The sequence below is a fragment of the Temnothorax curvispinosus genome, unplaced genomic scaffold (assembly GCF_003070985.1).
Source record: "Temnothorax curvispinosus isolate PA1 unplaced genomic scaffold, ASM307098v1 QBEX01010032.1, whole genome shotgun sequence".
In the NCBI taxonomy this organism is placed as follows: domain Eukaryota; kingdom Metazoa; phylum Arthropoda; class Insecta; order Hymenoptera; family Formicidae; genus Temnothorax; species Temnothorax curvispinosus.
In genome coordinates this window covers 122,125-139,090 of record NW_020219812.1, presented here as the reverse complement: position 1 = coordinate 139,090, position 16,966 = coordinate 122,125, and the positions used below count along the sequence as shown (strand labels likewise).

Sequence of the window (16,966 nt, the reverse complement as noted above, 5' to 3'; positions counted from 1 at the left end):
GGCGCGCTTGAAAATATATATCGATAAAAAAGACGATATAAAAATCGATCGATGAGAGATCGTGATATTTAATCGCGCGGGGGCGGCGAGCGGCCACCCCGGGCGAGCGCCGATACCGTAAAGGGACGGGGGGGCAGAGGGGGACCAAGAACGCGGCGCCGCGGCGTGTCGTCCGCGCGTCACGAGTCGGAGGAGGGGTGCGCGAGGGCGGGAGGGAGAGAAAGAGGGAGAGGAGTAGCTCGGCAAGGGAGGGCGAGAGGCGAGAGATATACGTGACACATACACGCGCGGATGGCCGTGCACCGTGACGACGCCGAGGCCAGGCCACGACGGCGACAGTGAGGGAGCGAGGGGGGAGACGGCAGAGCAGCCGAGTCGCAGCCGCGGGGCGTAAATATACGTGTGCGTGTGCGCGCGCGGCAACCGGGGTGCCCCGGTTGATCCGCGGTGTGGGACACGCGCGCGATCCGTACGCGGGACACGAGGTACATCGACGAAGGAACATCGCCGTGACGACGACGACGAGGACGAAGACGGCGGCGGCGGGCAGCTTTTCGCGTCCGAATCGATAATTCGAGCGCGATCGTGGGCAGCGTGGCGGACGAGGGAGTCCCCCGAACGCGAGAAGGACTCCGGAGTACTCCGGACGAGCGAGACGCGGGCCCACCCTCTCTCGCGCCTCCTCTTCTCCTTCTCCTCGTCTCTCCGTGGGATACGCGATTACGTGACGAAGTGATAAGAGAGCTCGCGGCCGGAGCGGGCGCGCACCGTCGCCACCCTCGTTTACGTTATCGGCGCCGCGCAACCTATATCCGGCGGCACCGCACACACCGGCGGCGGTACACCCGAGGGTCTTCCGGCTGGAGAGAAAGAGCGGTGGTGCTCGCGATACACGTACGGGCGAACGGCGACGATGATGCACGGCGATAAAGGGGTAAGCCGGACGATGGAGCGCGCGGATTCCCGCCCGTCGGGAGTTCGGGAGTCCGCGATGGAAATCGGGTCACCGGTTCGCTGTCAGGCTCGTTATCGAAGCGACAGCGAGTATCCTGGATAGCGATATCCTTTCGTTTGGTCCCCTCGATCCCGTCTCGGCATATATCGCGAACCCCACAGTTCCCACACGGTGCGACGATCGCGAGGAATTTAAGGACGGACTTCCGGAAAGATCCGGAGAGACGCGCTTCCTCGCGGCAGGTTTCTTGGCGAACGAGGATTTCCGGCTCGCTAACGAGAGAATGCCGCCCTTATGGTTTTCGCGTCGAAAATAGGGTGGCTGCATTTTGCAAGCGCGTAAATTGTTTGTACTGCGAGTGCAAGGAGAATGTAACTGGGATGACGAGCAAGATATCTGTTCTTCGTGGATCTTTCGGGTTCAAGTTATCCGATAAAAAAACGCAAAAGGGCGACAAGGCGATGTGCGAGTCTTGATTTGTTGTTTGCTTTAGTTAGCAAGATCTTATTTATGATTTAAAAATCTCTATTACTAAACACATCGCTAATAAGACTTGGACAGTGAGAACTATGACGAAATATTAATTCGTTTCGTTTCGCTTTTAAACAGAAAAGAACATTTTACATAGGGCAATATTTATATTTGTAAACAAGATTTCAAAGAATCGCTAATTCCGTAACACGGATTACGTCTTCGGCGTTAATAAAAGTAAAAAGAAAGTCTCGAGTCACAATAAACGCGTTTCAAGTTTTCCCATCTCTCTCACTCTCTCTCTCTCTCTCTCTCTCTCTCTCTCTCTTTCTCTCGCGCGCGCGCGCCATTCGATCGTGAAAATTTCCGTCTTATGAGAAACTGTAATGTCTGTGTAGCGTGCGAATCTCCCGCAAATAGCACGTACAAACATTTATAATGGTAAAGACCGATAGCGCAACTTCCACGCGAGAGAACGGCCGCAAAGGCGAAGACTTTCAATGTTGGAACAACGTCGTGTCTCCTCGACGCCAACGTTCTGTGTATCGCGTCCAATTAGGGACCTTTGTAAAGGGATACGTGTGCCGTGAAAACATCGTTAATTAACGCGTTTTCTGAGAGTCTCGTCTATAAGGATATCGATTCCTCCGCGGATCATACACGTGCGCGTCTTCACAAAGAAAGGCAGGAGGGTCGCAGCTTTCATCTCGACCAGATATTTTTATACGTAAAAGAGAGGGATTTTTATTGTGCAAAAAAGAGAGAGAGATAGAGGAGTATTGTTGAACCTTTATATATATATTTCCTTTTGTGCGTGGGGGTTACTATTTCGTTAGAACGTACATCAGTTCTTCTACGGGAGGCTTTTATTTCAATCGGAAATTTTTATTGCGCGCGGAAGTTGCTTCTCGTAATAAAAGAATAAGCTCGATTCGGAATTGAATGCGCCTGCCTGTCGTAATTAATATCAATGGTAACCGACTTTGTCGGGCACTCGACTATTGACGGACGCTGCAACATTATTGACACGGCCGTCGGAACACGGACGCGGCTTTATCGCGATTACGATTATTTACGAAGCGCGATGCAATTATTTTCACGCGCGGCTATTTATCACATGAATTTCCAGCGCAAATTGATAATCGGCGCAAAATGTTAATCGCGTAAACGGTTCGGGAGAGAAAAAGAATTTATTTAATGGCTTATTTTCTTTCGCACACTCGAGAGAAAAGCTCATTAAACGCCACTTTCGCGTTTAATCTGATTTCGAAAGTTATATTTACAGCGTGGTCGTTCGATTGCGCGGATTGCATTGCGAAAATTGCTCGTCATTCCACTCTATACATACGGGGGTGTGTCGAAAAGAGCCGAGCCCGAAGGGTCGAGAACTTTCCAGCGAGGTCTTATTGTTAGAGCGGCAAACGAGCGACCCGAAAAACGAAGCTCATCGACAATTTAAATAAGCCCTCGATAAAATATTATACGTTTCGAGGATCGATCGCGTAGTAAAATAAATGTCGCTAGACCGATGACAATTAAACCCCTTCGCTCTGTCCAGTCCCCATTACCCTCCGGGGAAAAAGGGCTCGGCCCTTTCGATACCGCGCGGATGTGACACCCCGTATATATGCGGACGCGTATTAATTTCGCCGACGGCAATTAGACAATCCGATACCGCGCTCGAGCGCCCCGTCCTCACTTTTACCCCCTCCCCCTATGAATCCCTTCGTTAGTTGCATGTACGCATTTACGGGATTACACGTGCCGCGCGCTGTCGCGCCCCCGACTTCTCCCCCTCGCCTCACCCTCAGATTCGTATTCAGCCACACCGGATTTCCGTGTATGTAACGCGCGTGTCTTTGATCTCTGATGAATCGCGGCCCGTCGCGATTGCGTAACGCGGCGAATTATGCCTCGTATGCGCCGCGGCACGCCGATGGAAATCGTCCCCGGGGGCCCTCTCGGAGAGCTCACCGGGGGACTCCGGGGACGCGGCTCTAATTACGGCTCCGCGGAAAATGATGTATCGAGCTGTTATATCGCGTATTTCATTGCGGGTATTTCTTTCTCGCGAGAGAATTAATGTCCGTGTTTATATTAATCACATCGCGAGTATATCGAGAGCCCGCGCGATAAAATCACGGGATGGGAAAACGCGGTATGTAAACACGCGCGATATTTCATATTTACACGGCGATTCTCTTTTAATAAACGCGTCCGAGAGGCGGGGGGGGGGGGGGGAGGAGGAGATGATCGTATCGCGGATATGTCGGGAATTTGTTTCACGAGCGATCGAAACGGAGAACCCCCGCGGGCGATGCTTTTCTTAGAGGGGTATAGTTTACGCATGCGAGAGAGGGTATCATCGATTTATTCAGCCGCGTTGTAGTATTTGATAACAGTACGCGCGCACACGCACACACACACACACGGCAGTTTTGTTACTTAGAGGCGCCGTATGTGTATAATGTGTACACAAACGCACACACATGCCTAAACGGTGGGTGCCGTGTCATATATGTCACCCACGTATATGTGCGTGTGTGACGCCCACGCCGCGCCGCAAATCCCCCTCGAGCTGGGGCACGCGACCCACGCGACATCGATAATCGTAATTCCCGGTCTACGATAGGTGTTTTAAGCCCTAAGCGTTAAGAAATTGTTGAATCACAGTTGAATTTGAGGAGAATAATTGACTGTGATTGGTCAATTTCTTAGGGCTTAGGGCTTAAAACACCTATTGTAGACTGGGACTAAAGGGCCTGAGCAGAATAGCTGACTTATAATTTTAAGACAGAGTTTTATGTTCTAAATCTTTATTTTTAGTAACGCACAATACTGTCTTGTGACTCTCAAGTCTTGTAAATGTTGACACTTCGTACACACGTTTAAGACTTGAGAGACACAAGACATTGTGCGTTACTATAAAAACAAAGATTTAAAGCACAAGACATTGTCTTAATTAAAATTATAAGTCATCTATTCTGCTCAGGCCCTAAGGGCCTAAGCAGAATGGCTGTCTTGGCAGTGTTTTACACTAAAAACATTTGTAAAACATGTGTGTAAAACACTGCCAAGACAGCCATTCTGTTTAGGCCCTAAGTGCCCATCTACAATAGGTTAAGCCCTAAGGCTTAAGAAATTGACCAATCACAGTCAATTATTCTCCTCAAATTCAATTGTGATTGAACACTTTCTTAAGGCTTAGGGCTTAAAACACCTATTGTAGACTGGGACTAATGAAATAATATGCGGCACAGGTGGAACTGTGTTTCTAAACACGGCCGCGGCCAGATCGGGCTGGCTTGAAAACAAGCCACTTAAAGAGGGACGTCGATATAAGCCGAGCCGGGGACTCCGGGAAGGAGGGTGAGCGATGTAAAGACCTCCCCGGCGAAGGTACGAAACGCGGGATAAAGCCGATAGGGCGCTTTCTTTCGCGACGGGGGTTGCCGTTCTCCACGCGACGGGACATCGCGTCGCCGAAGGTCGTTCGTGTCCTCGCGCGAGCTAACTCGATGTGACGCGGAATAAAAACTTACGACCGATACGATCTCTAAATTGCCCCTCATATCGGCGTTTATGTAGGGCTCGTTTTTTCTCTAATTAGCTCGAAGAGACCTCAGCCCCTCGTAACTGCGTGTGTAAGGGGAAAAGAAATATGAAAAGAAAAAGAAGCGGAATCGATAGGGGAACGATGATGGTCCAGATTGCGCCTGGATCGCTCCAATTTAAGATTGTTTGTTACCAAAATACACGATCGGCGAAAGTATGAAAGTAAAGGGGAGAGACGCACTGTTAAATTTTAAAGGATGAAATTAAAATCAGTAGCTTGAGTTAAATAACATTTTGTTATTTTCAACTACCACGTGTGTCGAAATTTATTATTTTGACACAAAACCAGTATTATTTTTAACTTCATTGTTTTAGTTAAATTGACGAGCATATTGAGTGGCAGGAACAGTGGCTTATAGGAATGCTTAAAAATGATTCAAATTGAGTACAATTTGACACTGCGAATTTAACAGTGCGCTAATCTACGACCAATTCGTTCCAGTTGCAGGCAGTGAGATGCAGGCCGCGAAATCTGCAGGCGCGCCGCAGGAGGTGGCCTCTGCGACTGGGCCTCTTCCTGATCTACGTCCTCGTGCAGTACGTCTCGAAAGCGCCTACGTCGGCCGAGACGACGACGGTGCTGTCAACGAGCACCGCACAGTGGATGTCGGAACCGCCGGTGTCTACGAACGACACTTCCATGGAGGAGGAAATGATACAGCAAACGACGACGGTCAAAACGACGAGGAGGACGAGCCATGCGGAGGGATCCAAAACTGAGGCGCCGTTGAAGGGGCACGGACGCGCGAAAGCCAACGCGTCGAACGGGTCCGCGAAGACCAAGGAGTCCGAGAAGAAGAGTACCGAGACCCCACCGCCGAGGCACGGTCGAAACGACACCACCACGGTGAGTGCTCCCGCAGGCCTCCCGGTCGCGATACAGCCGGACAGTCAAGTAGAGAACGTGGATTCTGCGAAGCTATACAGATCTTGTTGGCGAAAGAAACTCATAGATTTGATATATAAGACTTGCTGTGCGCAATACGCTTTATTGCATTTCTATCGACAGCACGCCGAAATATTGTACATTACAATTGTCAACAAAATGCGACGGTAGATTAATCGCAGAAGTCGAAAGACTTTGTGACATAATTTCGTTGCGTTACGCTTGCCAAGCTCTGTGAAGCTATCATGGGTGCAATCCGATGCTAATCTTCCGTGATCTCCACTCGATTTCGATAATTCGCTTACTGGCGGTTTGTACATTCCGGCGGAGGCACCCTGTATATCTCGTGGCGCAGATGGATGGTAACGTCTTGAGAAAACAAGATTAGAAGCTGTCGCCCGGATCAGAATCCAGATACGCGATACACGGTGCGTGATGCAGGATTGCATAACACCTGCGTCAGGCGTGATACTGCATATGATTGCGGATTAACGTGCCGACATTACGATGGCTTTATCCGCGAAGATACATCTCGATCGTTCGAAAGAATTATAAAGACATGATCAATCTGTATTAATAAAATGAATGATGCTGTTAAGTGATGAAGGATTAATAACGAATGTTTCTTTTTTTTTTAATCTTCTTTTGCCACGAAAATGGCCCAGGCTACCCCAACCACCCAGATGACTACGAGGTATCCGTATCCCACGGTGAGACCGCGAAGGACCAACTGTTCGGCGCCCGCCATAGAGCAATTTCCGCGACCGTTGATGGGGCCCGAGGCCAGAAAACACGGCGGTCTCATAATACACGTCCTGGCCGCTATCTACACTTTTCTGGGCCTCGCGATTGTCTGCGACGATTACTTCGTCTCGAGCTTGGACAGGATCTGCGAAGGTGAGGCGAGTGAAAATCCCCTGCGGCGAACGTGTTGAAATCAATAATACCACTGACTCGCATCTGGTTACGGCATTACGCGTAGATAGTTTTGCATAAGAGGATCGTATTTCATCGCGCGGATCTGCCGCGAGATTTGTTATTAAGAGACGGTCATCTCGATTCTGCCTTTTTACCGTGAATGAAGGTCGCTTTTGGATTCCCGATGCGTTCGACGCGTTCTCGAGACAGAGACGTTCTTTGCAATTTTATTTTAAATGTATTAATTTAAAACAAAGGGGCTTAGAGCCATGACTGGATGGCTTTGTTTTCAATTAATTTATTAATAGGTTGAGCCTCTTTTTTAAACATATTAATATATTACCTCTTTTTTTTTTCAGAATTGAGACTGTCTCCCGACGTCGCCGGTGCCACTTTCATGGCGGCCGGCTCTTCCGCGCCCGAATTGGCGACGGTCATCATCGGCGTGTTCTTCGCCAAGGACGATATTGGAGTGAGTATCGTGCTCGCAATCGCGGTCGTCTAATCGCGCCTCGTACGCTTCGCTGCGTTTATTAAACATCCTGAATCGTGAATCATATAAATTACCTTATGTAACCCGATGTGCGAGTAAATTTTATTTTGTTTTTCCTTAATTGTGAAGGGAACCACTCTCGCGTTATCGCGTTACGTGGATCTGGCTCGACAGCGAGCCGGACGTCCTCGTTGACTAACGGTGCAGAGTTCGGCAATCAAATCTTCCTTCGTCGCGTTTCAGGTCAGCGGCGTTATCGGCAGCGCCGTTTTCAATATAATGTTCGTTATATCGATCTGCGGCCTATGCACTGCGACGGCCTCCAAGTTGAACTGGTGGCCTCTCTGCCGAGACTGTTTTTTCTACGCCATCTCGATCCTCGTGATGCTCGGCGTGATTTACAACGACTCCATATCCTGGTGAGCATCGTTACACACCTGCATACGTCCGATCGCAGATGGAAACCGACGCGGAATCTCACAGACGAAATAAAAATGCCTTTCAGGATGGAGTCTCTCTTCATGTTATTCATGTACGCGGTCTATTGCGTGGCGCTCTCGTTCAATGTTAAGTTGGAACGTTGGGCGAAATCGTACAATATTCCGTTCCTGCCGAAAGACGACGAACCCGCCGAAGAGAGTGCCCTGGTTAGCTACAGATCCTTACAGGAGGATCGATTATCTTATACCGGTCCCAACTCGCCGGTCACCGAGCAAATGAAGAATCAAGAAGGTAATCAAATAATCTTGTCAATTCATATCTTTCGTGTATTCTCTAGAAATCTGAATGCATTGTTCATCTCTCTTCCAGGAAACGGCATTCAAGAAACGATCGAGCAACAGCCACACCAGCAGCAGCAACAGCAGCCGCCAGCACCGAGGCAGCCCGATTATTACAAAGCGAAGGAGCCCAATCCCAATGAAGTGTCGCCTCTCGTGATGCCGACGGACGGTAGCAAGTGGACCATGTTTACCTGGGGCCTTGTGTATCCTATCCATTTCATGTGCCGGGCGACAATGCCGGACTGCCGGCAAGAAAAGTGGCGGAGCTGGTATCCCTTCACGTTCTGCATATCGATGATCTGGATCAGTTTCTACAGTTACATAATGGTGTGGATGATCACGATCATAGGTAACGTTATCGTTCGAACCGCGAGCGGCTATTTTTTTTTCGAGTGCAGTCGTTTTAGCAAAGTGGCCGACTTACAGGCAGCACTCTGGGCATTCCCGACACTGTGATGGGGTTGACTTTCGTTGCCGCCGGTGTGAGCGTGCCAGACGCTCTTTCCTCGCTGGCGGTCATCAAGGAGGGTCTGGGCGATATGGCGGTTAGCAACGCCGTGGGCAGCAACGTCTTCGACATCCTAGTATGCCTCGGTCTTCCGTGGTTCATACAGACCGCTATGATACAGCCTGGCTCGCACGTAAACGTCACCAGCAGAGGTACGCGGATTTATCTATCTATTTTTTAAATCTCTTTATCTACAGAACGTACATATTTGTATTCTATATTATTTATACATCTCGTTCTTATCAGGTTTGACATATTCCACCGTTTCCCTGCTATCGACAGTGCTATTCCTAGTGGTGGCGACACACCTGAACGGCTGGAAGCTTGACCGACGATACGGCATGGTCTTGATGGTCTGGTACTTGATATTCATCATGTTCGCGTCGCTCTATGAGCTCAACGTCTTCGGCGAGATGAATCCGCCAGTATGCCCCAGCAAGTTCTAATGCAAAGACGCCTCGTTCGTTTCCGACCTTTGCTTTGCTCAACGCGGAACGATCGTCCGGAGCAAGAGTTTCCGGCCGATTGGCTCGCGAACGATGACGCACGCACGGTCGTAAATCGTCGTAAAACGCTCAGCGACCTCGTTCGAACGTCCCTTTCCTCCCTTCTTCTTCTTCTTCCTACTCGATAACGAAGAGGCAGCGAGAGACAGAAGAGCTTAGAAGGTAGCTGGGTAGCTGCATGTCGGAAAGAAGCACGATTTTTAGCTTGCTGTGAAATTGTTGAAGCGACCGTTCGAGATTTTAGGTAAGAGCAAAGAGCTTGTCGTTGAGCTTTCTTTCTTTTTAGGCTGTTGTAGAAAATCTAGACAATATGTGCTCGCGCGTGAGTACACAGGCATTGTATCCTATTGGTGCTACCGAAAGTGACAAAAGAGTATTTTGCTTGCTTCCGTTCGACTAACGAGTCCCCGATCAATTTTCCACAATTCGGGTGAAAGTACAGGAAGTTTATGAATTTTCCCAAGCACCTAAGTTTTCGGACAGACAATACGAATACTAGTATTAAATTGTAATTACCGTTCGATGACGTATTGGCGGCAATATCGCGACAGTTGTTTACTAAAATCAGAAATCGGTCATTAAAAACGATCGTCGCAAAGTTCCAAGCTTCAATCTCAACTCTTAGTCGCAGACCTCGTTGTACGTCGCGCGAGACTTGTTCGAATCGATATAGAAAAGAAGATGTGATACGTTTTATATATCAGCCATATTGCGCAAATGCCTGAGTACCATGGAAGGGGAATGCGTCTTGACAATTGATCGTTTTATATCCTAAATAGAGTAAAAAGATCCAGAGTGTAGAGGTGTGGCTTGTTAGAATAGATCTTAGGAGCGTCATATCTACAGCTAAATGTTAAGACTGTTAACGGTGCTGTGCGAATCGTCGGAAATCGATATCACTGCGGAGCTGTTACGAACGTGAAAATATTTGACGAGAGCGGGCGAGAGAATTCTCTCTCTAGGACTGTTGTCGCAACGTTACGCGCGATCCTTATATTATCCGACACGATGGATATAACACACCTACTTGTATATTTTTTAAATATATTTTCTATCGCGATATCGGAGCGCGACGTACTGCGTAAAATGTGAGATAAGAGGAAATATCTTCGCGCGCTTCTTAAGACGCGAGAGGTAGACTATACGCAAGGTGATTATGACATATTTAATTCGGGTTTCGTTAAAAATGTACTTTTGCCGCCATCCAAGTAACCGGAAGAGACGAGACTTCGCGAGATCAAAGGAGATCCCTCGTTAGCGTGAGTGTAAACGTAAAATCACTTTTTTTTCCAAAAGAGCAGCAAAAAGAAAAGGAAAGGGAAAGAAAAATGTCTTGAAGCGCCACGCGAAGAAAGAACCGAGCGAATTATCTCTCCCGAGTGACCGGGAGTAAATTCACATTCCTCGACGCGCGCGGAAAAATCGCGAGAACGAATGGAGCAAGCGAAATTTCATTTCCGCGACCAAAGGAGACGGTGGAAGGAAGGGGGAGGGAGCGAGAGAATTCGGTTCTCCACGAGGACGAACGAGCGCTGAAAGTGACAATAATTAACGCAGCCTTATCCGAATGAAAGTATCTACAACCAGCACTATTATACTGCGCGTTCCTTGAGACCGATTCGCGAAAAGGGTCACTTGTAAAATCGCTAGACGGGCAAGAGGAACCACCACCCACGGTAACAATCGGCGTACCTCCGCTTCCGGGATCCTTTGATCTTTCGAGCGCGCCGGAATCGGCATCGATGACGAGCCGACGGAATTCCCGCAGGAATCGCAAGAGATGAGGCTGCATCGAAAAAAATAAAAATCGAATATTATAGCAATATATAAATTAAAGTGTCAATAATATTAAATATACGGTGGAGATGTTAAAGGTGAAAATATCGCCCAAGATATTAAAATTCATTTGAATGACAAAACGGAAAACTTAGGTCAATATGAATGAATAGTCAATAAAAAAAAAATTCTCTTTCGTATATGTTCATATTTGAGAATCCTGCGAGCAAACATTCTGTCGATGCAGCTCGTTGGGGTTGCATCCTTAATCGGCTGTTTGCTTAATCGGGATTAAACGATCGCAGGTAATGAAATTTGTAAGAAATCGCAAGGATCGCGCAGACGCTTTAGTGTGATTATATAAATTTAGCATACATATAATATATATAATATATATAATATAATGCGAAGAAGCTTAGATCGTAATGACTATTGACCGTTCAACGTGTTTGTTCACTACGTTTGTCCGTTATTGTTAGCGCGTTAGAGCGATTTATGCATATAAATACTATTATTATAATATGTAATAATATATACTATATTCGCGATGCGTTCGGTGCCGATGGCGAAGTGACTGGGCTGTACTTCGAGGCCCCTGCTTTATTTGACCTCGAGACGAGACCGGAAGTGTAGCCAGAACTCTACGAGCGTCTCGGCGTCGGACGCATCGACGCACGGCTTCCAGGATTTAGGAAGCGCCGACCGACAGTAAAAAAAAAAGGCGCCTTAGATCTTCATTAAAAGCGGACCAGTCTCGCCGTCGATTTCGCGGGTTCCGTACCGCGGCGTCGGTCGCATAATTCGAGGGGGGGTACCCAGCGAACCTGGTGAACGAGCTTCGCGTGCACACGGAGAAGCGAGAGGGTTTAGGGATTTCTTTGGCCTCCGTGTGCCCGGAGGCGTACTATATAGTTATACCCTTGGGTTTCGCGAACGGCTAGCGGTGACACAAAATTCACGGGGAAATCTTTAGGAGGTGAAAACACCTGGCGTCGCGCGACGGCCCCTGATGTGGAGAGCAGCCGCGCGAGGACCCCGCGGGTCCGCACCTCGAGCATCAACGAATGAAAAAACGTTAAGGACTTATTGTTAGAGTTTGCTAGGGGGAGTCTACCCGTCTAATTTCCGGCGACTTTCTTTTCTACCGTGCAGCCCGAAACCGTCGGCCCGAAAAACGCTCGACGATCGCTCGGGGAACCGGTGTGTCGTTTAGAGTCAATTCACCTGTGGCAATTATTAGTAGTAATTAGAAGAGCGCGGGGGCGACTTGGAGGACGGGAAGAAGGGGGGGGGCGCGCGCGCGCGCGCGTTTCCTCCCCCTGTGTCCCGCTTCTCGGGACGCGTCCGAACGTCGATCAATTCGAGGGTGTCCTTAATAGCGTGTAATCGAAGTCAATAACGTACCTTTTTAGACGTTTCTCTCTTATAATTGTAATTCCCGTGAATCGCGCCCGTCCTCTACGATGTTCCCCATTACCTCCAGCGGTTCCCGGAGGATCGCACGCGGGGAGGCCGACGACGATATATTTATCTTTACACACAGACACGTACACACACATCGAGTACACTTGTACAAAACGCAGCGGGCAGGATAACGTCGGGCGACGTTAACGATATAGGCATATACCGGGATATAATACGTAGATTTTATATCACGATATTGTGTACTTAGAAGACTATATATATATATTGCCGATATATACATTATTACCTGATTAATTAAGTTTATACGGCCGTTTCTCCTCTACCCGCAGTATTATCCCAGTCTTCGTCGCGTATATACGTTCGAATACGTTCGTACCTGTTAAATCGCGAAGGAGAGAACCCACCCATCCTCCCCCCCCCCCATCGTACGATAAGTTGTCTCTCAGATGAGTTATTTCTTCTCCGTGATCTTACTCGACGCCTCGCTTTTCGCATTTCGATCCTGCCTCTCTTCTTTGCAGTCGGGACGCAAGCGGCAGACGCAGCCGGTCGATGGCAGCTTCGAAAGTATATTCATAATTATAACGAAACACATAATTATATAGGCACATAAGACATATTTAAAGAAAAAAAAAAGAACTGTATACATTATGAAGAAAGTAGATGTACAACGAATACAACGATATCGGCTGCCGCTGTGATATAGACTCGCTATTTTGTCCATACCGCTTTTCAGCCGTCGAGGGAAGTTTCCTGATTTCCTTATCCCTTTCCGCGCTGTTCACGCGTTGTCGTACAAAGTGCAAAAAAAAAAAACGTTACCGGGATCTCTCCGACCTGTGTCTCTTTCCGTCGTTATTCAAGTTTCCAGAACTATATCCTAACGCGTCAATATATATCTAGTCATAGCTTATTACAACGTTGTGTAAATAATTGTTCTACCAGTGTCGCATATATAAATATATATATAAGTATTATATATATTTATATATTTAAATATACATATATATAATACACACACAACATACACATACAAAGACAACTATATATACATATATATGTATGTATATTGAGAGTATACGTACGTAGTGAACGCAGAGGGAGATAGAGAGAGCCTAAAGTACATATATATCTATATATATGTTATACATAATAAATTTATGCGCCACCTTTCGCAAGGAAAGCTATGTACCGAATGGAAACGATTTAATATTACACATACCTTGTTTAGCTTGAAAGCGAGAGGAAGGTAGACTAGTTATGTACTCTAATGTACTTAAAACGTTTCAACAATAAAGCTATTGCTACCAATTAAAATCTCCGATCCGAAGGGAACGGCTAGCCATGGTTTTAACTCTGAAAATTATGAGTGAGCAATAACGCCGGATTTTATGAATTGCGTTGGTATTTTTATCAAATTTCATACGTTTAAATTAATTCACATGCGCTCGTATAGACATTTTAATATACTTCTGCACCTTTAACGGCGCAACGATATTCGCCCTTTCCCGATTATTTCGTCCCAGCATTCTATAAACATCCACGATACATAAAAAAAAATATATATATGTATAAAATATAATATATGTCATTTTTTGTGCATAATCGACGAAATCGTTGGTCCTCGGAATTTGTGATGGTGCTTAGATGGACTTGAACAAAGCATGCGTGCGGGTTATCGGCATGCTCAAGAATCCGTAGTTTTCTGCTCCAATTGATGCTGCAACTGTTGACGTTCCTCGTCGCGCGGCATATCGCGGCTCGACAGTGGCTGCAGCTTAGGCGGGCAATTGTCCAAAGTTGACTCGAGAGCGTAAAGTTTGTCGAGTTGCTGCCGAATGTGATTCAGGCATTCCAAACGTACGAATCGCCTGCTCGTGTCCACTGAGTCTCTACGGATCGTCAGACCGTTGAGCAATAACTGCCAGCCGTTCTCCTGCAGTTCGCGAGTTATCTTCTCGACGGTCTCTTGCTCCGTTTGTTCCTGCTGCTGCACAGGCGCGTCGTTCTGACAACAGAAAACATTTATCGCACCGATGCAGGCATATTCGATCGTCGTAATATCTTCTTGGTCAAATTAAGAGAAAAAGATATGCAGAAGGTGAAGCGAAAAACCGAAGTTAGAAATGAAATCGTGTAAAAAATCAACTTCTTAAGAAAATTATTTTTATAAAATATCTTTACAAAATATTTTTATAAAATATCTTTATAAAATATCGTTAAAAAAATTATCGGCATTGATATTTATAAAAAATTTTGTCACAGTTACATTCATTATATTTTCTCCTAAAATCAATCTATCTATTTTTCTTACGTTTTGTTTCCGAATTTTATATTTGGGAATTTTCCTCACTCTGCATATCTTTCCCGATATAAACGAGTAAAAGATAAGTACATGTTCTACGCGTATATGTGCAAGATTGACGAATAAGTTAAGATGCGTATCGTTAAATACGTACTTTCGCGTTGTCCATGGTACCGAGCATACGGTCGATCGATTCCAAAAGGCGAGTTTTCGCGGTGTGGAGATCCAGCTTCGTTTGATGGGCGGGTCCATCAAGTGCGGATTCCTTCGTGGGTCCATTAATTGACTGTTCGATCAGCGCGGATGACTTGCTCGCTGCGCAACGAGAGGCAACGTCCCCGGGCTTTCTCGATCTCGTCGTTCTCGCAACGTCGGGTCTCCGTCTCCGGGTTTCGAGTCTCTTGTCGTCCTCGCTCATCGTCACCGTCGCCTCGCCGTCGCCTCGCTTCAGCCTCTCCAGGTCCTCGAGGCCCAGAACGAGCTTCCTCATCTCCTGGGACTCGACGTCGCTCTCGTTTCTCACCTCCGCGATGTACTCGCCGTCCCCGATGCCGACGTAGCGACGCCTCGGTCCGGGATCCGGCACGCGCGACTTCCTCGACTGGAGAACGCGCGGGGTATACTTCATCGACGCCTCGCTCTCGGAACATTCCTGCTCGTCTGGCGATCTCTAGAAGATATCAGCTAAATTTGAAAACGATCGAGACGACGAAACATCCCCTTCGGTCATTTTTTATAATAAATTATACTTTTCCTTTTTTCTAGAATTATATAGACTACGAATAATTATTTATCAAAGAGTGAGTGTTACACACCTCAGGCTGTCTGCAACGGTTGTGTTTCTTCAGCGAACTCTTGACAGGTACAGTGTACTTGGAGCAAACTGCGATATCTTCGTTGGTCAGTTCCGAGTTCGCGGCGTCTCCCTTCATCTTGAACAGGTGTCTGTCGTGCTCGATTCTTCGCTGATGGCGGGCCTGCGGCGGTCTTCTGGGATAACAAGGATGAACATCCGCTTGACACTCGTGCCGGCATAGCTTCTGCGTCAAAGGACTGCTCTGCGACTTTTTAATAGCCGAACTGATCGGCTCCGCGAAGACGCGTTCGCATCGATTTATCATCGCTTCCACGTTTTCCGAAGTTCTTGAAGGCAACCTCGTACCCAATTAGAAAGAGTTATTCATTCTCTCATTGAAAACTTATAATTGGAGAAAGCACTGTTTTCTTTCAATTAATAAAGCTTAATTATTTTTGCAATTAATCTACAACAATGGAATTAAAAACCCTTAAAGCCATGATGATTGCAACGTTAAAAATGAGTGCAGATTCTTGAATAATAAAAAGAAATGCATTTTTTCCGCTCAGAAAAGTTCATTCGGGGTCACTGTCTAATGAGAAAAGATATAAAGACCAAAATATCGAGGACACTAAATAAAGAAATCTACCTCGTGCGTGAAGAACAAAATTGCAGAGGTAAGAAAAGAAAAAAATTAAGTTTTATCGCACGCGTTAAGTCTGCATAGATTTTATGTCAAATTTATAGTTGATCACTAATTTACAGCTATTCTTTATTAATCAGCCGAGCACCAGAAGAGGGAATATCTTCACCTTAGTCTTCCAGGTGAAGAAAATCTTCGCCTCTCAGGCGGGCAGTGACACGAGGGACAATGCTTCTCATAATTCCTCGTTCTCCTCTTGCGCATCGCGATACTGCGCGGCACGTCCTCGCGTTCGTTTTGTCCACAATTAAAGCAGAACTCACCGTGACGATACGATCCGGGCATTCTCTTGTACAGCTCCATAGTTTCCTGAAATAAAAGTTGTGGTCGAGACCGAGGTGCGAGAATGCAGTCGGAAACTTGAGCCTCTTAAAACTTACCGTATCGGCCGTATTCAGTGGCATAATCCGAGCTCCGCCAAGGACTCTTGCGTCCGATGACACCGAAATTCCACCGGGAAAGCTCGAACTGGACTCGTAATACCATCACCAGCACATAATTTCCATTTCTCGAAGATCGTATAATAAATTCCGCTCCCTCGATTACTAATATCTTCGCGAGTTTAAAATTGCGAGCGCAAAGAAATGTAAAAAAAAAGTATATAGCTCATACGAAAGATTGTATATCACACACGTGACACATAGAAAAAAAGAAACGAACGCGTTACGATGCGAATGTGTTTTGATTCGGGTTCATCACAAAAATTTGAGATCCGAGGAAATTTAATGCTGGGGGTGGAGTATTGAATCCATTTGGAAAAGCGGAACGCCGTATTTATTAATTATTGCACGTGCTAAAGCTCTAAAAATAATCAATTAAAATTCGTT

General features: G+C 46.8%; 2 protein-coding genes across 3 annotated transcripts; one reads left to right on the top strand and one right to left on the bottom strand.

The window, feature by feature from the left end:
* Positions 1-336: 336 nt before the first annotated feature.
* LOC112459623 (probable sodium/potassium/calcium exchanger CG1090) lies at positions 337-13,652 on the top strand. 2 transcript variants are annotated; one of them, XM_025023806.1, is made up of 9 exons: positions 339-934; positions 5,484-5,888; positions 6,593-6,824; positions 7,205-7,317; positions 7,582-7,757; positions 7,844-8,070; positions 8,149-8,469; positions 8,547-8,780; positions 8,875-9,074. In XM_025023806.1, the coding sequence occupies exons 1-9, from the start codon at positions 914-916 to the stop codon at positions 9,072-9,074; spliced, it is 1,929 nt and encodes a 642-aa protein (XP_024879574.1). In that variant the 5' UTR covers positions 339-913. The 2 variants fall into 2 exon arrangements, with proteins under 2 accessions (XP_024879573.1, XP_024879574.1); XM_025023805.1 differs by having other exon boundaries at positions 337-934; positions 7,844-8,469; positions 8,875-13,652.
* Positions 13,653-13,826: 174 nt separating this feature from the next.
* LOC112459624 lies at positions 13,827-15,085 on the bottom strand. Its single transcript, XM_025023807.1, has 2 exons — positions 14,795-15,085; positions 13,827-14,343 (listed from the first exon to the last, which is right to left on the bottom strand). The coding sequence occupies exons 1-2, from the start codon at positions 15,056-15,058 to the stop codon at positions 14,023-14,025; spliced, it is 585 nt and encodes a 194-aa protein (XP_024879575.1). The 5' UTR covers positions 15,059-15,085; the 3' UTR covers positions 13,827-14,022.
* Between the last annotated feature and the right edge of the window lie 1,881 nt (positions 15,086-16,966).

Coding starts and splice junctions, on each gene's coding strand:
- LOC112459623 (XM_025023805.1), top strand. CDS start 914: ATGATGCACGGCGATAAAGGG. Junction 935..5,483: donor TGATGCACGGCGATAAAGGG/GTAAGCCGGACG, acceptor AATTCGTTCCAG/TTGCAGGCAGTGAGATGCAG. Junction 7,318..7,581: donor TCGCCAAGGACGATATTGGA/GTGAGTATCGTG, acceptor GTCGCGTTTCAG/GTCAGCGGCGTTATCGGCAG.
- LOC112459624 (XM_025023807.1), bottom strand. CDS start 15,058: ATGAGCGAGGACGACAAGAGACTCGAAACCCGGAGACGGAGACCCGAC. Junction 14,344..14,794: donor GTACCATGGACAACGCGAAA/GTACGTATTTAA, acceptor TTCTGTTGTCAG/AACGACGCGCCTGTGCAGCA.